Here is a 22,259-nt window from a genome sequence, read left to right as displayed (position 1 = left end):
AGTCCATAAGTTTTTGTTCAGCCTTTGGCAAGCTGTATTTTTAAACTGCTGCTCTCTTCTGTCATACCTGTGACTAAACTTAGTCTTTGATCACGTTCCTTTGTGGCTGGTCTTTTCCACTGTGAAGGGAAAATTAGAACTAAAAAAATAGAACTTAAAAAAAAAAAAGTATTTCTATCCTTAGAATCCTTTTTCCCCAGTGAACATCCTTTGGAGAATTTAAGGGAGCATCCCTGCAAGCTCTGTGTTCAGGTAGCAATAAGCAATTTTGTAGGTGGGGTAGAACGAGAAACTTGGCATCACAGGCTGAAAACAGCAGGCCTGCCCCAGAAGCTGCCACGCATTCCTTGTGTCACAGAGGTCACCAGAGTCCCGAGGGGCATGTCAGCAACACCTCCCATGGCAAAAGCCAACTTCACTTCTTCCGGCAAGGTAGGATTGGGTCCAAATACCTCCAAGTTACTTCCCAAACTGTGAAAGATGCTGGTGTAGGTAACCAATTTGTCTGTGGGGGTGGGCAGGCCTTTTGCCATTCCCTCTTTCCTTCCAGGACTGCAGCAAAGATGCTGCATGTGTTTTCTTCCTGGGGAATTAGACTTCAATGATTTGGGAAATGCAGGTCTTGAGAGCTGCCTGCACAGAGAAAATGGGTAATTAGAAGCATGTGCTGTGCTGTGAGTGTTCCAGGGAGCTGTCTGGGCCAGAGTGAAAGGCTGGATTAGCACAGTGTGACAGCACTGTGCAGATGCAAACCTGGGGTGCCTTTAACCGTTCTAACCTCATTACAAACTTAGTTGAAAACAGGAGATATTTATTCATAGGGTCTCCAGTTTGGTGCTTTTAACCCTGGCAGGATCTTAGATCAAGATCTGTATTTATATATCTTTTTGACCAGCCTGTTGCCCACTTATTATTATAAGTTATTATCAGTTATTTCTGAAAACTGACTTTATAGAAAGTAGAACTAAAATATTGGCATTTGACTCCAGCTGTAGGAAAGGTTATGATTTAGTTAGGTGTCACCTAACAGCAAATTAGCCTTAAACCCAATCTAATATGTCCTGGATTGTAGATGGAAAAGGACTTTGGGTTGGTTTCAAGATGCCTGTTAGATTCAATCTATAAAGCAGAAAAAAATTTCTAGGACACTGTACATGAAATAAAATTGCACTTTTCGTCTGCCAAGTCTTTCATTCTTGCTCTGTTTAAAATTGGTATTGTAAGGAGGTAGCAAATGACTTTGTGATGTGTTTCAGCCAAACATGCTAGTGGTTATGGCTGAGTATTGGGCAACTTTTATACTGATTTCTTTTGTTTTTTTTTTTTTTTTTTTGTGAAGGGGTTCTCTGAGTTCGATGAAATACCCTGTAAAATCTTTAGTTAAATAGAGATGCCACCTCCTCTTACAGCAGAGATATACTTTGCGCTTAATGCTTTCCCTCATGTAAATAATCAGCATGTAACGCTAATATTTTTAATATTAGATTCTTATACAGTGGGAAGAAAGGCATTCTGCTTGTGCTACTCTAAAGATCACTCAAGTATGATCAATAATCCATTAGCAGGAATCTCTGTTCCATTTAACACCACTAACAAGTTTTTCCATCCCTTCCAAGTGTAAAGCAGGACAGAGAAGTAATCTGGAAGGTTAAACTGTGGAGGAAGTCAAAATAGCACCAAAAATAGCTTAATCTAAAGGTACTTAGCAGCAACCACATCTAAATCAGCTGTATTTTTAATGTCTTGTAAGGCTGTCTGTGTCTTCTGTGCAGGGGAATTTCTTCAGTAAATAGTGGAGTATCGTAGCCATGAGTGCAACAAAACTGCTTTACAGAGCTTTACTGCACCACACTCCTCGCCTGGAGGAGCAAGTAATGACAAAGGAGGATACAAGTACTTCAGAGTTTTTAGCTGTGAGTGACTGGCAGGATGTCCAGCCCTGATGATTTAATAGATTAACTTGGTGAATTGGTGACCATGAGTTTTGTCTAGTGTTGGTATGGGATTATCACTTTACTATCATTTGGGACAGCAATTTAAGGTCAAATTCTATTTTTTCTCTGCATCAAGAATCCCACTATGTCCTTATGCACAGGAAGAAGTGTAGGAAAAAGGAATCTTCCTATGAGTGTTACTGTTTGGCACAATCTAAAATATATCTAATGGCTTTTGCTTTTTTTTTCTGGACTGAGGAATCAAGTTTGAAAGCAAACCAACAAAAGAGGCATTCATGGTTTGTTTTTTAAAAGCCACACATTGTCCTATCTTATTCAAAGCAGAATTTTTCTAATAACCAAATTCTGAGTCTGTGTCCCAAAGTTATGCAATAAAAACAATTGTCAGATCTATTATGGTAGTCTAGACACAAAAGGGGAACTCTGGGGCAAACATGGAGATTTTCTCACGGAAAATAGCAGGAAGACTAAATTCTATTCTTCCTTTAAAAAAGTAGTCCAATCTCTAACCTTTCAGAATAGTTCAGTTGTTTTCTTGGCGGGGAGAAATGGCTGCAGTAGATTGTTCCAGAAGAAAATGTGCCATTGTCAGCCCTCCTCTGCTGGGTGGGTGATAAGGGCCTGTAAAAGCCCTGTGTTGTCTCCCAAGTAGTCCAGAAGCAAGGCTTTTCCTCTCCTATATGGATCCTTGTGTGAGTGAGATAGATTAATGGCTTGTCAGAGGAGCACAAACCAAGCTATGGAGTTTAGCTGGAATGAAATGGTTCTGTTTTCAGAAATCCTCAATGGAACAGATTTTCTAAATGGGAAACAAAAGCATCTCCTCAGCTGTGCTGCCTATAGTGGGGACCAAGGAACAACATTGCAAGATGGGCCTGGATTTTTTTGCATCTTCCCATCCTGATCCTACACTTCCCTCTGCCTCCTGACCCCAGGAATGAGATGCACGTAAAGCCAGGGGCTGCCAAACCAGAAGTTTCTGTTTAAAGCTCACTCTACAGAACAGCAGTAATTTGTGAGCTGGAGCCCATTGCAGATACAAACTGGGTCTCCAGGGGGATGGGAATTTGTTCATGTGAGCTGGTATTTGGGTCACAAGCCTGATGGAGAGGGACAACACAACCCATCAAGTTTGGGAATGGGAGCTGTGAAATGTTACAGCAGTGGGGTCATCCCTTGTGGCTTCTGGTAATTAGATAAAATTTGCTGATTAACGAGGCCGTAGTTTCACATACGCTTTAAGCCAGCACTGAAATCTCACCTGACAAATGTGATTAGTTTTAACCTGGATATGGAGCACTGTGCATGTAGAAAACATTCTTTCCAGTAGGGATGGGTATGGAGCTAGGATTAAGTGGGAAGGAAGGTGCAGGACATGTATATTTCTGGATTTTGAGAATACAAAAAAAATTGAGGGGAAAATAAGACAATGAAATGTATCCTCTTACTTTTGAAGATTTTTATCTTTTCAGTCTCTCTTAATCAGACCTTCTGCTGTACCTTCCATTTTAGGTTAGGTGAGGTCATTCCCAAGAAAATCTAAAATTATGAACTCAAAACCTTTGAGTTCAAGGGGTGTAATTTATTTTTTTATACAATGCATGGTCTAGCATATTCTAATTTGGGCAGCACTGTTTAAAAGTTCATTAGTGTATGTAAGTAATTAGCAGGCTGGCTTGATGGCATAAAGATTAAACTAAAGGTACATATTGCTGATCTGTGGGATAGATATAGAACCATACAAAGAGCATGCATGGATTGCTGGTTTTTTCCATAATTACTACAACTGTAACACTGAGAAAGCCAATAGGAAATAGCTTTTGGATATAAAATACAAAATGTATCTCAAGACATGTGAGGGAGACAATGAAAATGGTAATCTTAATACAGTAGAAACCATGAAGGAGACAGTTCTGTACAGGATTTAGTCATTTTCCCCAACTTTTTATCTCTAGTGACCTCAATCTTTTTCTGTCAGTTCCACCAATCCTGTAGATGGAGTGGGAGTTGGCACTTTTGAATATTTCTTTCTCTAATAGGAGGAAGGAATGGTGAGAGCAAGGAAAAAGAGCCTAATTGCTACACTGCTGCTGAAGGTAAGGATTGCAGAAAATTACTTTTTCAGTAGCTGGGCAGGGTTGGTGGCACTCACAAGTTCTGGGTGCAGCCCAGTGATCAGCAGAAATGTGATGACTGTGTCAGAAATGACACAAATGTGTGGTGATGAGGCAGGCTGGAGGTCAGGAATCCAGGGAGTCCACTCGAGTCAGGCACAGCAGGGGCAGGACTGAGCACAGACCTCAGGGAAGAACCAAGGAATTCAGCCTGAGCTGAAATGTGTCAGTGGCCAGAGCGTGGGCTGGGGGTCTCAGGGGAGGCTCTTCAGGGAACTGATGCACTCAGGATCCAAACAGACTCTGAACTTCTCCAGATAGCTTTTATTAGCAGGATTGCTTTTTCTATAGGGGGAAAAAAAGCCTGCTTTGCACTTGGATTAAACTTTAGCCACTTTAATTTTCACCCCAGCAGATCTCCCTGTTACAGACAGATGAAGCAGTGCCAAGTGCTCTCACTGAGAACACCTGAACAGCACATTCTTTGTAGAAAGTTTACCCTTCCTATTAATTGAGGTTAATTGTAGCCTTGCAATTGCTACCCACAAGAGGAAAAGAAGAGAGTTTCTACCTCTGAGCTATAATTTGTATTTATAATTTTTTTACTGTGATTGAAGGTACAACAAGTTTTAGGTAGTTGAAGGCACAGTGCACACTCAGAATCAAAGACTGATGACATCCCCCCCTCAGAAAATTTACCAAGTCAGAAAATAACGTAGGAAAAAAGTCTCACAACATCCCCACAAAGTGAGTGCTGAGAAGTCCCTGAACTCTGACTTGCTTATGCTCAGTGCAGAAGAAATATTTTTGACCTGAAACTGTGAAATCAAACATGTTTGCTACAGGACCACTGCAACAACAGGTGAGATGGTGGCCTTGGAAGGCATCCAAGATCAGTGTGTTTCAGGGAGAAGCTGGCAAGGCTCCAAAGAAATAGGTTTTATTCTGCTTTTGGGGTGCTTGTTTTTCCTCTGCAGATTGTAGCCAGCATTTATCAATTAAGTTATTTTGCATTTATTTTCATTGTTCTGAGACAATAAATTCTCACTTGCAAGAGCTGCTAAAATACTCTAAGTATGGCATTTATTTCCCTTCTTTGACTGGAGAAAAGCTCTTTAGTTTGTAATCACACTTTGAATAGTAGTCTGTGACCCAGGGAAGCTAATTTCAGCAGCAATAAAGGCTGTGTCTTTTGTTCCTTCAAAAAATAAAGTTTTAAGGACCTTGGAAAATTTTTGGAACTTGACCAATCTGTAAATTCAATATGCCTATTTCTGTCTCCCAGCATTGGGAGAAGGAACCCCTAAATCTTCTCAAAGACCTGGAATAGCTTTTATTTTTAAACTAACTTCCCTTTGTGATGTAGTTCATATTTCTTTTGCTAATAAAGAGAATTTTACCGAAGTTTTGGGAAGATAGTAGCCAAATGACTTACCTCTAAATCTTAATGTATGACATTTCTGTGTCCTGGAGGGGTCTGTTCAGCCAGGTTTGCAATTAAACAGCCAACAACATGAGTATTTTACTGCTGAGCTGAGTAAATCATCAGCTCCATCATCTTGCATCTAAAGCACTTGTGAATCTAATAATTATTTTTGTCAGCCAGTCCTTTGTGCTTTCCATCTCAGCAACACTCACTGTCAAATAGCAATTTCACTTGTTAATCCTCCTCCTGTCTCCTGCTGAGGTTGTCTTTTTGGCCTATTTCAGATCCAGCACGTTCCTTCTTCTTTTGACAATGGGATTTGAGTTTTGTTCAAACTCAGTTTTTTCCCAATTGCTTCCTTGGGGGGGTTAGAAAAACAAGAAACAAAACAAATCTGGTTTATGGGGATTCACCTATTGCAAATCTGCCCTTAGTTTGACTCCTGATGCAAAATTCCAACTTGCACTTTGAAGCAAGGTGTTAGGGATGTTGATGTTTCACAATTCACTTCTCTGTCAGCAGTGTTAGGATCCTGGTCCACAAAGTTCCAGGTGTGTCCTGTAAATTTGGGTTTATAGTCTCAGTGCAGGCCTAGCCAAAGTGTTCCTATGCTCCAAGTGCTTTCAGGTTATCCATGCTCCAATCCATTTCTGTGTTTGTACGGACATCTTCATGAGGTACAAAGATACTCTTGGTGCAGCCATCAGAGAAATGTCCACTGCTACCACTTCCCTTGACTCCTGAAGATGCCCAGTTTGTCTGGTTTAGTTTGTGCTCTGCTTTGTGCCCCCCCTCAGGAAATCCCCACTGACAGGATGCCTGGTTAGAAGCAAAACCTCAGCCCTGTGACCCTCCTGTTGCTTTGGAGAGGGGCAGTGGCGGTTTGCTGAGTCTGGAAACACATTTCTCTTATCTCCAGGGCAAGCACAGTGACTGTTGCCTGGTTCCACCATGGAGGACTATCAGTGCTGTTCCATCTTGGTTATAGACATGACTAATCCCTCTTACTACTTTTTATTTTCTCCCCCCAGAACTGCCAATTAAGCTTTTTCTATGATCATTCTCTAATATAAATCTATAAACAGCCCTACTAGTAGGTATTCTCAGTGCAGCTCATTTCAGCAGAAGTGTGCTACAGAGAAATTGAGTTAGGTGGAGAGGCAGCACAGAGCTTCAGGCAGGAAGGAATTCACATGTCCTGGAGACAGACAGATATTTGCCTTCCTGTTCACTTTATCTCTGATTCCCTCCTCAGCCCTTTGTGGGTAGATTAGAACTGTGAAGGCTGCTATCATTGCCTTCTTCAGCAAACCAGCCCTTCAGAGCAGGAGCAATTCCATTCCATGAGTCTTCCATGGTGAGTTTTAAGATGATGTGCATGGTGAAGCTTTGAGTACAAAGTAACTGGTATTTGCCACCACCAGGTTCTCTAGGATCTCAATTCTCCAGCAGCAAACATGGCTAACAATCACAAGAGACATTTTTCAACTTGTTACTCCGAGACAGAATCCCAGAATGGGTTGGGTTGGAAGAGGCTTTAAAGCCCATCTCATTCCAACCCCTTGCCCTGGGCAGGGACACCTTCCCCTAGATACCGTTGTGGATATCTGAGCTGCTCAGGAATTGAGGCAAACAGCCCAGCTGTCCATAGCAGCAATAAAACTGGAGTATTTACCCTGCAAAATGAGGTTGTCACAGCATTGCTTTGGGAATGTGACACTAAATTTCATGAAGTCTTGTGGCTGTGCCAGTATGATTTCTTTACAGTGGTGGGCAGGTCTGTTATTTTTGGGTTTATCTGTAAAATTGTTGCCATCCAAACCTTGTCTTGTCAAATGTTCCAGACTAAATTGTTGCAAATTTAATCAGTCGGGCCTTACACCTTCATCTGGGATAAGCAGGGTTTGGTGTGGAACAGTTCTTCCACTGCTGGCTGAATATTCCCTGCTCTCCCCTTGCATCACATCTGAGCGTGTGGCACAGCCTGGGTTGGGTCAGCAGAGAACAAACCTGCCCAAACCAAATTTGCCTTTCAGATCAACCTGTTGAGGTGATCTGTACAATCACTGGGTCTCATGAGGGGAGAGGGAGAGGCAAGCACTGCCTGGTGCTTTGCCTGCCTGGAGTTGTCCTGGATTGGAGGAAAAAAAATAAGATGTTCTTCCTATGAACATTTTGGTCCAGGAGCTCCTGGCTTAACGCAGAAAAACATTCTTGCTTGTATATTCCACCCCATTAGACCTGGCTGTTTCTTTATTTTTCATAATTATTTGGTACATGACTTTCTAGAAAAAAATAATTAAACCATGAATCTTTACATTATTTACAGTTTTTCTCATGTTATTAAGCTGTAATTTGACCAAGAGATATGAACATAATTTACCATATGATTGCATAGCTTTTAATGTGTGCTTCTGCAGTGAATAGCAGCTATTAAGTTAAGTGGTTTGCCCTGTAAAATGACATGATGTCATAATATTTCTCTGAAAATACAGAATTAAGTATCATTAAATCCTATAATTAGGTAGCTATAGGTTATATTTGCAACTTCAAAAATGGAGTCAGGCAGCCTGATTCCTCTTGCTGTAGTATTCCAGGAATTTTGTCAAAACTGTACAAGAGCAAGTGGTGTGCTTTACAGAACATGAACTGCTTCCCCAGCCCTGTATTTCAGTGTAATTCCCTTTTTCTTCTCTTTCCAGGAATTGGGGGTTTTCAACATGTTTGTAACAGAAAAGCAACTGCTCCAGGAGTGTGTATGTTCTATTTTGAAATAATAAATCTCATTTTAGTGTCTATTTTTCTTATTCTTCACAAGTCATGTGGATTTCATGGATGATAGTGTATGATTGATCATAAAATATTATTTTTTTTTGCTTTAGACAAATATTTAGTCTTCTTTATCTTTGTCAAGTTTTCTTAAAGTTTTTGACAGGTTTTATTATTTACTGTTTATTTTAAATCTTTATCTAGTTCTAAAATAAATAGTTACTTCTTTTTGGTGAATTGAATCTGATTTGTATTAGTTCTACACTTTTAATTTATTTTCTTATTTTAAGGCACAGGATACTTTATCAACTACTGTAGTTAATTGATGCCTGGTGTTTCCCCTCATCTATTTTCACTTTTACCTGTGAAGGTATGCAATGTACCTACATGGCTATAATATAATTTTTGTTCAGTGCTATATATATTTTAAGATATATATTATTATATAATATGTTTTTATATATTAATATACATATTAAGGTATATATTAAGAAATATAGATTTATATTTTTTAGAACAAACTATTGATTAAAAGCTCATAACTCTTACACTGGAGGGATGTATCACAGCACTGTTTTGAAGCTGACGGGTGATTCTGTCCCTCTGAGGCATGACAAGGACTCCGCTGATGGATGCAGTGAAATAAATTCTTTGTGCCATCTACTGGTGCCGCTGGGAGCTGCGGGTCAGCCCGCAGCCGGAGTTGTGACGGACTCAAGCGTGCAGTGTGGGAAAAGGAAACTCGCTGTAAATAACCAGAATGATGTTTATTATTTTATGTCTTTAAGTGCTAACCGATGTTAAACACGTGCTAATTAACTCACGCATTAACCCTTTTCTAACCCCTGCCTTCCCAACCCTGCCCTAAAACTTTATCCCTGTTTTTATAGGCTCTGAAAACATTTTGTTTTACAGATAGGTCAGTCATGTTTTAACGGAGTGGAGCAGTTCAAGCTGGTAGAGTGCGCTGTGCGTGTGATTTGTAGAGACCTGTTACTCTTTCTATAATAACTCCTAATTACAATATATGTCATGATCACTTATAACTAAATATAACTTCCTCAAACACTTTCTCCCTTATGGGTTTTCTCTGGTGCTGGTTCCCTTGTTAAGCCTGGAGTTGCAAAGCTGCTGGGATGGGAGACTCCAGCCTAACTCAGTGCGGGGTTAAATAAGGCCTTTTAGCTGAAACCTCTTTGTATCCTACAGCCTCATAATAGGCTATTGTATTTTCTGGGGTTTTTATAAGGCTCAGATGTCACACTCAATTCTTGGTTGTTTCACTAGCATCAGCGTTATCACTGGTGTGTTTAATATATTTGGTGTACATTGTGATTGTAAGTATTATTTGTTCTTTCTTTGCTGGTTTTTACTTATATATCTCTCAGGGGCATAAAGAGTGGATCCACAAATGCTCCAGCAACCCTCCAGTTTATGTTTGTTCTATGTAAAGGGAGAAAATCCAAGAAATTATTAGCAAAAATACCCAAAACAAAATTAAAAAAAAACAAACCACCAAAAAAATCCAAGTCCTTTCCAGTTTAGAATATTATGTGCCTCTGTATCATGTTGAAGGGTCCAGATACTTCACTTGCTTACACACTGAAGAGCTCATTCCCAGATGAAGTGTAGCCTGCAGGAGAGACATCTGGCCTAGAAATGAGGATTCTCTTGGCCTGCTTCAAGTGAAATACGGTTAACCCTGTCCAGAAGGGAGGTTATTTTCCTCATTTGCAAAGGGCTTTTAGATTTTTTTGTTAAAAACATTGTATAAGCAGCTGTATAATGTATTTTTGTGCTGGTTTTGATACATGTAGCTAGTGATCAAATTGTATATCCTTTGAGAAACTGGATGGTTGGGATATTAAAATTCTTTAATTTGGAATTTTTTAAATGCATATGTATGTATTAAAACATGTTACCTGCTACAAGTACAAGTACAGAAATCTATACAGGAAATTAGTTTGATTTTATATTTCACTTCAAAGTGCAAATATCAATTTAATAAATTTTCTGCTTTCAGAAAACCAGAATTTTAGCCAAGTATGAACAGGTGAATTAAATACAATGCTATAGAAAGGTATTAAAATACTCAGCTTTTTAATATTTAAGTTTTTTCTTCTCTTGCAGGTAAATGCTCCAAACAATCATCTTTGCTTTTTTTGTCACTAATTGCTATGCCTGGGAAAACAAACTGCAGTAAGTGCACAGTTAACGTGAATTTTTATGGGGGGAAAAATAGTTAATTATTGCAACAGTTGAGCTACTATGATCAGAGCAGTGACTCATGCAAGTGAAGCATATAATTGTCCATGTAATTTGTTTGAAGTCAGCTGGGTTCCAGCATTCTTGTTCCTGTGTGTAGCTGCTAATTTTTCTTTAGTTATTTTCCCTTCAAAGTCTGCTGGAATTTGCTGCGAGGTTGTTTTTTTTTTTTATATTATTGTAAGAAAGATATCAAGTTGTGTCTGACAGGCTTAGAGGGAAAAAACTGCTGCATTTCCACGTCCCCAGCTCCTATCAGGAGCAAGGCTGAAAATGATTCCCATAAGACTCTGGCACATCTCACAATTTTATTGTTTAAACCAGAAGAAGCTCACAATATTTATATTCCTTCTTATTCCCTTTTTAATGACTTTTATTACTACTCTTACACTCCGTCATCTGTAAAAGGCTGTGAATTTGGGTTAGAGTCACTCCAGTGGGAAATATTGTAGACTGGAATTCAAATCTAACCTACTTTGTATTGCTGGAAGAAAAGAGCACACTTTTACTCTGGGCAAGCTGGAATCTACTGCTTAGGATTGAAGCAAACTTTTACCTTTTTTGATATACTGAACACACTTTGTCTTCAGCCTCTAGGAATCAGGATAAAATGTCTGTGGATGATCTAATATTTGCAGGTTTATACAAACAATTTTTAGTTCAGATCCTACTGTATCCCAATGAATTAAAAGAAATGTTTTAAAAGAAATTTATACAAATGGGGAGTGCTTTTCACTAATAACTTTGTTTCTCCTAAATTCCAAATATATTTTCTGTTCCTCTGCATTTTGATCCTAAAGTCACTCCAGGACACATGGGTAGAACTGGCACAAGTCCCACAACTTCCAAATGCCATGTGTACCTATGCCTGTAAGGTTTTTATACAAATCCCACACCCTATGGGCTTGTGTCCATGCAGAGCACAGTTGTCTTGCTTTTGTTCCCAACACAGGTGAGTTGATTTCAAGACAATGTGATAGTAAATATTTCTTTGTGACAGGAACTGGCAGGTTCTGTTTAATTCCAGCAGCAGGGCCCCAAGGTCCACCATTGCCATAAAATTACCTGCAGAAGGATTTGGGGCTCTTAGCAGGCTTTCATCCTGCTGAGACAAGAAAAGAAGTAACAGCCACCAGTTGCTGACCTAGATTAGTCAGCATACAGGTTTTTTAGTCTTCAGAGGACATCATGATGGAGACAAGATAAGATACTGCAGGAGGATATGGAGAGCCAACTGGAATGACTCTTAATGCCTTCTATCATTTAGTCATGAGGTTAAAAAATAAGGAAAATTTCCTTTGGGAGGAAAGGTGATTTGATAATACTGGTATAAAATAAAAATTACTATCAGTGGTGAAAATGTGCTCTTAGGACAGAATCAGTACTTCTGGGCCTTATGGGAATCATTGAATCTGGTGATACAGAGTCCATTAATTATTGTGGATCACTAACAAGTAGGAAAGTTTTTCTGGATACAAGAGTTCCACCTTGTATCCACAGACAAAACTCTGGGCTTTGGCAGGTGTTGTTCATCCTAAAGGAGCTCTGTTGGAGAGAAGGGATGGTAGAGCCTTGGATTGCAGGAAGTCTCGTGCTGTTTCCCCTGAGTAAAACATTCATGGCTGGAACTAAAATCAAATGGAATTAATCTCTCAGGGTTATGTTTTGTGTCTGAGAACACAGTGAAGGCAACACACTGGCCATGGTAAAGCACTTCATACTTTTCTACTGTCTAAAACTAAGCAAAAGCCAAATCTTTAGGGCCTAACAAGCTTGGATCAACCTCCTGAAGCCTTGCATCAAACCCTCCTTTCTGTCTTGATGTCTTCCCTGACACTCTGCTCATTAGGAGCAAACTCCTCCATCCCTCCACTGTGAAACTTGCACTTTATTTTTTGCTGCCTTCTGTACTGACTGTACAGCCCTGCTTTTAGCACCAGTACAGGAGTGATCCAGGCTCCTCCTTTGACCTCATATGGCTTCTGTTCCTGCTTTACCCAGCCAGGTCTTTCACATGCCTCCTATGGCACTGCCACCCCTTTCCATGTTCCAGGACAACAGGGAGCAGACAGCTGGCCTTCAAAGCCCAGCAAACTCAGAGTCAGGCTTCTCTCTGCTCCTGGAGTTTATAACCTTAAAGGAGCCCAGCACAGGGTCCAGCCCTTTGTGCTTCTGAGGAAGGTTTGCTATGTTGGAAGGTGAGAGAAGGAAAGGTGGAGGATCACAGAGGAGTGAGCATTTTTTCAAGGCAGACATCTGATTATCTTGTTCTAGACTTGAGAGCAAAACCCTCTGCATGGTACAGACAGTGCTAGGCAGAGGCTGGCTGCTGTCCCTGGGGGTCTGGCAGAACAGGGAGCAGGAGCTGGATTTCTCACAGGTCAAAAGAGAAAGTTTGGTGGTAGGAAGAACAGGAAAGAGAGAAGTATGTGTATCCTTCCTCCTCAAGTAGTCTCTTAAACACATGACAGATTATTAAAAAAAGCTGTGTGAAGGTAAGACATTGCTACTCCTTCCATCAGAGGTTTTGTGTTTAGGGCCCCAGTTTGCAAAATCAGTTTCAGGTCCACATGTAGCAGTTAGGCCAGAGAATTGATGAAAAGATGCCTGTTCTCTCAGTGTTGTCTGTGCTTGACAAAATAACAGCCTGAGAGCCTGTTTTCCTGTGTGGTAAACACAACACAAACTTCACTCCAAGCTGCATCAGGGTCTCATTTATTTGCAGCAGGAACTGTGTAACAAACCACCTCACTCCCGATTTCCTCTCCTGATGGTATTTTCACTTCTCTGTCACACTGGCTTCACTCCCGGCTTTACCCTGGCTGCTGGAATGTGCTCGAGCACGGCCCAAAGAGAGGGGCTGAGCTGGGAAAGGTCAGGGCAGCCTGGGGCACAGCGAGGAGCTGGCTGGGCAGTGGAAAGTTACAGCCCTGAGCTCCTGCAGGAACTGCCCTGCTCCTTGGGAAATGTGATACCTGCTCAGCAGAGTCCGTGTGGAAAAGGCTGAGTGCTCTTCTTCGAAGTGCTCCTCTCGTTTGAGGGGAGGAGGGAGTTTAGGGTGATCTGTCATGTGTCTTTACTAGAGGAAATTTGCTTTAATCCCACTAATCTAAATCTGCTACTTATAGACTGCAAATATTTGTGCTTTATCAGTATTTCTTTACTGAAAACTGTCATGATCTCAAGCATGATAATTCTGCATAAAAATGATAGCAAGCATGACTCAGTATGAGAAGAGTGATGGACAAAAATAGAATGGGACTGGATAAGAATTGACCTGTCTTTATTCCTTCCCTGTGTGTTGCATCAGAGCCCAGAAACACAGCTGGGCAATAATATTTGCTAGCAGCTGTTTGTGTTTCAGAGGGATATGCAGTGGGAAATCAATGGTAAATCCCAGTGTAAAACTGTCTTTCATCCACAAGAAAGAGCTGTTTGTCTAAATTTCATATGCTGGATGTAATGTGGAATTTGTCGTTCTACTTTTTGTAGGAACTCATTCAATAGCGTTTAATTTATTTTACATCACATTCTAGTAACTGGTATAAAAAAAGATCAGGGTGAAGGTTCATGACAACAGTCCAGCTATTTGGCACAGGTTTTCTGTAAACAAATCAGTGAATTGTTCAACCAGTGTGCAGTAAGAATTCCCCATTGCCTTCTGAATGAATGTGCTGCAGTTACAAGGAGATTTCATTAACTAATGTGAACCTCCAAAAGAAGATGTAGTACAGAAAGAAAACCTTGCAAAATGCACATTGCAATTGTAACTGGAGCTGTGGGTCATGCAGCATGTTTTTGGGCCTGGTTATTTGGGAAGGATGAGTTTTTCCTTACTGTAAACTGACTGTTCTGCTTATATTTCAGTAATGCCTCAAGTCTGATAAGACAAGGAAGTGACCAGGAACTTATTGGTCTTGGGAACCCTGTGATACCTAAAACAGCAGTACTCTGGGCTGTCATGGACCTGAAAGTGGTTTGGCCATTCTGTTTAGAGACACACAAAAATAAAAATATATTTCATAGTGTTTGAAATACCAGCATGTCTCTAGAAACTTTTATCAGAAAAGATAAGGGTTGGAGCAATTCAAAGTTTATTAGACAAGGCACATTGTCAGTTCAGGGTGACTTTAAAATACAGGGCAATCTGTATGGTTTTAAGTCTTGGGAAGTGCATTACTCACTGATGACTAAACTCTGACACTGCACAGAGACAATTCAGAATTTGAGTTTAGAGTATCACTAGAGATGTGATTTACAATGCTGGTCAGAACAAGCTGATAGCAGCCATGAAAATGAAACTATATAGATAAGCTTTGGTAATATACCCCACACGTATCTTGCAAGCTGCTGAGCATTTAGCACCTGCTTGCTACTGTTTTTCACATCCCTTCACTGTGAGAGGCCATGTGTTAACACAGAGTCTAGCAAATGACTCAGAAATGACAATCTTATGCAATAACTGCAGCATTTCAAATGTTGCTTTGATGCTTTCAGTGCTTCTAACGTTCTGTTCACACAGGAAGTCAGACAGGCTGGTTTAAGTGGCTGCCCAGCTTTATGGTAATGGGAGCAAGAGAACCTCTAGACAGGAATCCAGCTCCAAAACTCTGTGCTGTCCATGAAATTCTTTGCTTTAGGTCTTACTCATGAACTGCTCCATAAAATGCCATGGTGATAAGGTCCGTGGGTTAAACCAAGTGACCATATTGAGAAAGGGCTGAGACCTACATTCCAGCCTTGTTCCTGATCACTTGACTGGACAAGAACAGCTTTTCAGGAGCTCTCTTCCCATATCAGTGAAAGAGAGAAAAGCAATGTTCTGAGCTGGATCTGTGTCCTCATTTAGTTAAATATCTAATCATGCACTTTTCCACAAAGACTGGGGTAAAGATGGCATTTGTCACTTCATTGTGACATCTCAGTATGTTCAGGAAAGTGTCTTTTCTGAGAAACTTGCAGGACAAAAAAAATTCACACACAAATTCTGCACTTGGGAAGCTTCCTTCTGTGAGGAAATTCTGTTCTATAGCCAGAATTAGAGTTATCTATCCAGTTACCTCATGTGGAAAGAGAACTTTTGCTCAACAGGCAGATGGCTAAAACACAAGGAGAAGAATCTCCTTGTACTAGACATCCTTCTCTTTTGTGGGCTATACAGCCAAATTATTATTCCATTTTAAAACCTAGTTCTCAGTTCTGGCTGCACCTGCACCAGCACAACTTTTGTGTGATATTAAATGAATAAAGGAAGATATGTCAGACTTGCAGCGTACAACACTTAGAGGTGACACTGAGACATGAATGTGTAGTTCATTAATGAATGCAAGTAGGAGGATGATCTTCTGTTGCTCTTTAGAATACCTTGGGTAGGCTCTGAGAAGGCAAAGTCTTCCTTTTTCATAAAGCTTAAACAGTTCTAGATGCCTTTAAGACAAAAAATAAGCAGCAGGTGATGCTTATCCAGACTCCCCTTGAGATGGCAGGGATTATTTGTGATGACTCTTTCAATGGGGCTGCAGAGCCAATATCAGTCCAGGCTGCTCTCAGAGTGCCTTGGATACTATCAGTGTCCATGGAGCTGTTCAGTGTGAGCCTGGCAGGGTGGCAGTGACTTGCAGGGCTTGTTTAGCATTCCTTGAGGCTGCAGGAGGTCAGCTCCAGCACTTACAGAACCCACTGCAGTTCACAGCACTATGTTTTGGCTATGGCTTGTGCTTAAAATTCATCCCTGGCCAGTAAGTGGCCACAGATTAAAGGAATAACACACTGGTACTGATTAGGAGTGCTCTGTGACCTACTTGGGACAGCAGAAGGGATCTACCATCAGGCTCAGCTGGAGACTGTAAAAAATGGATTGAATTTATCCCTGTAGTCAGCCAATGGTATGGGAAAAGAAATCTTGCTGAAGGCAACAGATTGTTTCAAAGTTAAAAAAAACCAAAACAACTACCAACAAGCTATATGGATTTGGATGGACAAATTTGTCTGTTAAACTGGACCCCCACACTGAGAAAGTGCAAGTTTTTCTTTTTACTATTTTAGGAGCTGGTAACTATTTTATTTTTTTTTCCCATTTGCCTCCAAAATTAGTACCTTGACTTTGGTGGGTTTAAAACAAACAACTGGAATATATGCACTTGGAGCCAATTCTATGGTTCTAGGAAATTCAAAGTTGGTTCATACAGTTTGAGCTTCCTGTAGGAATAGAAAATATTAGTCCCCTGGTAGCACAGTAGTGTATGGCTGTATTGAAATTGGATTTATTGTCCCCTGAGCTTGCTGGGTCACAGTGTGTACCACAGTGCTCTAAATATCCTCAAACTTAACACTGGCTGCAGGGCAGTGAAGGAAAAAGAGGAAGGTCAGGCATGTTCTGCTTTGATAAACCTGATACAAAGCCTATATGGAAGAGACAGTGATTAAAAGGATCCTGGTTAACTCTGCATGGCCCTGTGGTGGGCCTGTGAAGGAGCAAAGCCTGGGGTCTGTCTTCTTCTTAACTGGTGGTGCCAGCTGGAACTTTTCTGTTAATTTTAGTATTAGATCCCCACATGACTGTGGAGTTTGATGTTTAACTGTATCATGTGTCCCTTCTAGGAAACTCTGAAATGACTGAATAAAAGTATAGCCACACAGGACTAATGGGACTTTTGATTTTGTTGTTGTTGTTTGGCTTTTTTTTTTTTTTTTCTTTTTTTGTTAAAGAACGCTATAAAATCTTTTGCAAATTGTGAAGAAATCCAAAGTGCTACATGGGAGGCTTTGCTGCCACTCTTTTCAGCACAGGGCTGAGATTCTGCAGCTCTGGGCATTGAGTGACTCGACATCCTGGGGGAAAATGCTGTCCTGGGCAGGGGGGCTGTTCCCTGCATTTAAACTGAGAGCTGCCTGACCCACACAGGTCATTTTTTATTGAGATTACTCTTGGTTCTAACAGAGTCAGCTTCCCTTTCTCCTGAGCTGGCTGTAGCATAGCTACCAATGACCATTGTCATCTATTAACTTTATTTTTGGGTGAAAAGCTAAAGAAAGCCTTAATCTCTGTTCATGTCTGTGTCCTGGCCTGAAATGTTATTGAGCCTGAGATTAGCAATGTGTGCATTTTGAAAGCAGTGGGTTGAAGGCCCAAATTATGAATTGTAACATTTTTAAGTCCTCATTGAAAATATATCCCAGCAATTTCAAGGGAAAACAGGTCCCACACCAAGCAGTGCAACTGTAGGAGACCCATTTGTGTGTATGTAGTTGGATCCAAGTAAAATTAAATCCAAAGTGGCAGTGGCCCAGGATGAAACTTGATGCTAGTTGTACATAAATAGCAGAAGGACTGTCATATGACAGGCTATAATCAATAAAACATTCCTGTTGGGACTAATCTGCATGTCAGGTGTCCTGACTGGGATGGAGCACTGGCATTGCTGTGCACCCTGAATTAAGAGTTGTTCAGGATTTATTCCTCACAGAAAATTAATTTCTATTTCTTTTCACTAAAAGATCTGGACCAAGCAAAGGAATTAAAGGTTCTGTGGTATAGCTGCTAGATACTGATAGCTCTGATAAAATTGTGTGTGTAGAAGTGCATTCTTTGAGTAAAATTGACCTTTTTCCCCCTAATAAGAAATTTAAGATCTTTTGTTTTGCCTAATTAGAAAACAGAGCTCAGCCTTGGTAGATATTATTCGTGGTTTTTTTTCTTTGCACAATGTCACATGTCTGGAATTGTTCTGACACAAGTGTGTTCAGTAGATAAGATTTTTTAATTTTTTTTTTTTTTACAAAGAACAGTTTGGTGCTCTTTGTGATCAGAAATAGCACGTTGAGAATTTGCTGTGCTTTTTTTTTGTAGATCCCAATTTCTAATAATTTGTAGCTACAATTGCTTGTAGCTCTAATACTATAATTATTTCTGAAACTTAGCATGTAGGGAATTTTTTTCCTTACTAAAATTATGTAGAGCTGTATTAGAATGATAATGGGAAAAAAGAAGTGGTGGCTGCAAAGGAAACTGTAGAATCAGGTTAAGAACCTGGGTTAAGAGGGAAGGTCTGTTAAAGGCTAAAAAGTGCCAGATGTGTGATTTCATTTAAATAAAGAGGAGGAACTAACCTAAATAGAGGTGTCAAGAAGATGGGCACCTGAACCAGAGCCATAAAATATTCTGATAGAGAACGCTTTGTGCTTGTGGGAGTTCCACTGGCTAAAGTCAGTGTGATCAGATTTATTTTTTAAAAAATACCATCTTTCTTTTCATTCTCATATAGAATTTTGTTACAGGAGCTTCCTACAACAAAGTTCCAGTCTTATTGTGTAAGTGCTTGGAGGGCCAGGGAATTGTATGAAAATTGGTACATTATGAAAGGATGTTGCAGGAATTTTCCTCCAACTTGATAAGTTTTAAAACTACCAAAATGAATTAATTTTAGTTCTCTACACCTAATAACCAAAAATGCCTGCACAGAGAAGTGGCTCATGAGATAAGCCCTGTTAAGAGCTGCCCCTCCATGTGACAATTCCTGCTCTCCCTGGCTCTGGAGATGTTTTTGGCATCCTGCAGGTTTGGGGCTTGCTGCAGCTCCCAGCTGACAGCTCCATCTGCAGCCACTTCTGGCAGGAGGCAGAAGTTTTTGGTAATTAGGACAGAGTGAGGCAGTGTAGGAGCTGTTGTGGTGTTCTCTCAGAATATCCAGTGTTCTCCTCTCTTCCCTGTGCTTGTTTTCTCCTGTTTCACAAGGGTTGGGTGAGGCTCTTTTGGAACAGAGCACAGATGAAGGTCCCTGGGACCTTGAGCTCTTCTCAGAAGGGTACAAATGAGTCTCAAAGGGTGCTCTGACTTGGACCAGGCAAGAATTTATCAGGGACTGGAGGAATCCTTGGGGATTATCCAGCTAAATATTTAGTTACTGAAGAAAACCTTCTGTTCTCACTTATACCACCATTTATCATTTTTGCTGCTGAGTCCTTTATTTAAGACTAAATTTATGAGACCTTCTATTAGACCCAGTTTCCATTTGGAATCCTGAAGTATCAAAAGCAAGATTTTTTTTATTATTATTATTATTGTTTTATTTTATTCCAGGCAATGCTGCAATCTCTTCCCTGGCCCTCGGAGTACTGTGCCCCACATCAGGCATTATTTACAACTTCCTTCTCATCCAACCAAAGAATCCCTGAGCTTTATTTCCTCATTTCCCTTCTCTTAATAGTCCATTTTCCTTCTCCACCCTCTCACATTGCTGTCCTGGCATTCTCTTGCATGTGATATTTATATAGTTCTTCGCTGTAAATGGATTTCTTCTGGAGCTAGAATGGTCTGGGAATTGCATTACACTCCAAGGTGACTTTCCCTGTAGTTACAGCTGTGTTCCCTGTGCTAGCAGGCACCAAAGTCCTGGCTCTACCCTGCTCTTGTCATCTGATGTATTTTTCCTCTTAAACAAGGAATTTCCTTGAAACAATTGTTATTTTTAGCCTAAAATCACCTCACAATTTCTGATGTCATGTTGTGATTCAGCTCTTTCATCCAAACAGGTGAAGAAACCGTCACTGTTTTACCACAAAACTGTTGGTGTTTGCTATTTTGAAGCCTTGAGCTTCTGGGATTGTCACAGATCTCCTGGGATGAAATCCTAATATAATTCTGAAAGAGGAATACAGATTTAATTAGTGTAATTTGCCTTTAAAAGTCTTCCCTTTCATGTGATAATCTGATTAGAACTGAGGCACTGTTTCATATTTTATTACCCACACAGGAGAGGTTTATGCCAGGTTCTTGCCTCATGTTTGATTCACATGTTTGTGAACTGTTGGTAACTGGGAAAACATCTCAAAAGGATTATTTGCATGGACCTTTCTGAGCCTCTGTTTCAGCATTATTAATATTTCTCTAGAAAGAAATCTTTTTCTAAAGGTTCAGAGGCTTTATTTTGTTTGGATAAACATGTAACATTTCACATCATTTCCAAAGTGCAGCAAGAACATTTCTCTCATGAAACTTTTTTCTTTATTCTTTATGAATTGCCATGAATAATGATGGAGTTGTGACTGCAGCTCAGTGTCAATCCACTGCATAAACACTCCTGTGCTATTGGAGAGGTCAGGGTGGTGACTGAATCATAACTTCTTTTTCTTTCTAGGGAAGATTGGTTTATTTTACAAATTTCAAGTAATATTTTCAAGCTGGTTTAAAGAAAGCATTTGGGTTTGAACCTTAGATAAATGACAGGCATTTGACCTCAGGTGCAGCCCAAACATAACCAATACTTGAAGTGAGGGGGAATCAAAACTATATTAGCTTCAACTTGAAATTATTTACGTGAGTACTTGCTTCTTCACAGTGTTGCATTTTTTATTAACCTGTTTTGTCTCCTTAAATTTCTTTGTCTGGGCAACAGAACACGGTGAAGAACATTTTAGTGGAGTTACTGGAGGTGATGGGCCTGACTCAGCATGACTGAAACTTGTGAAGAGTGATCATCTTTGTAAAAGTTAGTCACAACAGAACTGTCCAAATCTTATTTGGGTATCTAAGAGAGATGAGAATCCCTTTGCTCCATGTAGCAGGAAAGAATTCCACGAGATTCAGAGTTATTGTGTGTGTTTCTGGTTGAGGCCAGTGATATGGGTGTGCCTTATACCACAGTCTTTATTGCAGGCTCTGTGAACTTCTTAAGGCAAGAACAGAGTGTTTGGAAAGTCCTTGGCATGTTATGGATCCTACTGGGAATAATAATAATTAGGAAAAAAAAAGATTTTTTTGGTTTTTAGCATGAGGCAAACTTCTTGTCAAATGTGCTGGGGAAAGTGCTGACAAATAGAGTTAAAATACGCTTACATTTGGTGTGGGATCTGAAAGTGTTAAACCTTAAAGTTTTTATGCTGCTGAATTCACCCTTCAGGGAAAGTCACTGGAAGGTTGGGACCTGTTGCTCAGCACAGAAAGAAGCAGAGCACAGTAAAGTTTTGAGCATCTTCTCCTTAGGCCTCGAAGCTCCAAATCCTGTGAGAAGTCTGGGTTTTGCTGAATGATAGGGGTGATAATGTTGCATTCCCTGCTCAGTGCAGCTGCTGGGGCTGGCATTGGGATATGGCTGGGAAGTGGAGAGGAATCCAGAGTCCTGGGGATCTTCTGGCTCCTCTCCTGCTTCACAAGACATTTAGGGAAGCACCTTTTCTGCAGCAGTAAGGATGGCACATGGGTGGAGCTGTGCTCCCAGGAATGCTCTTGGAGCATGTGGGATGCTGGGCTTTGTTTTTCCCTCTTGCTTTGTTCTTCCTGTGCCCACATCCATTCTCAGGTAAACAGGGTTGTGATTTCTCTCTCCCTTCTCCTCCCTGTAGAACTGGAACATGTGTTCCACTGGGCACTTTCAAACTAGGTTAAGGGGTTGTCTGGTGCTGAAACATCAAAATCATGTTGTGACCTAGTAGGTAAAAGTGGGTTTTGAGGCAATGGTGTGATTCCAGGTAGTTCTTGTGGAACAGAACTGAAATCAGCCCCTTGGATCTTCCTCCTCTGGGAAATTATCTGTTCTAAGGTTATGCCAGACAGTTGTAAATGTTGCTACTTGTTCACATTACTGTAATAAAGAATTAGATGAATAAAAATTCGAAAGAAAAGGTTTAAATAAAGTATATGTGATTGTAAATGATGAAAATATGGAATGAGAAATCCTCCTCCAAGTCGAGGCAGGATTTCTCTTCCAAAGCAACAGATTGCAGCCAAGCACC

General features: G+C 40.4%; 1 protein-coding gene across 12 annotated transcripts in view; it reads left to right on the top strand.

Annotated features, from left to right (window-relative positions):
* Positions 1-22,259, top strand: part of LOC111926444 (uncharacterized) — a 61,864-nt gene that overhangs the window by 7,158 nt on the left and 32,447 nt on the right. For 2 of the 12 annotated variants that reach the window (XR_015281982.1, XR_015281981.1), the window contains 6 exons: positions 275-432; positions 3,995-4,051; positions 8,198-8,251; positions 8,555-8,634; positions 8,873-9,011; positions 10,395-10,463. Coding sequence is in view for 1 of the 12 variants with exons in the window: in XM_086873974.1 (XP_086730100.1) it covers positions 275-432; positions 3,995-4,051; positions 8,198-8,251; positions 8,555-8,590 (305 nt within the window). In the remaining 11 variants the exon portion in view is untranslated. Of the gene's footprint in view, positions 1-274; positions 433-1,772; positions 1,914-3,994; positions 4,052-8,197; positions 8,252-8,554; positions 8,635-8,872; positions 9,012-9,179; positions 9,289-9,839; positions 9,982-10,394; positions 10,464-14,396; positions 14,570-20,923; positions 21,017-22,259 lie in introns of those variants that run through there. The other 10 variants (XR_015281979.1, XR_015281985.1, XR_015281974.1 and 7 more) reach the window with 9 other exon arrangements.

This window comes from Cyanistes caeruleus, chromosome 2 (genome assembly GCF_971803275.1).
Source record: "Cyanistes caeruleus chromosome 2, bCyaCae1.hap1.1, whole genome shotgun sequence".
NCBI lineage: Eukaryota > Metazoa > Chordata > Aves > Passeriformes > Paridae > Cyanistes > Cyanistes caeruleus.
The sequence above is the reverse complement of the archived record's forward strand: the minus strand, read 5'-3'. Positions and strand labels throughout refer to the sequence as shown.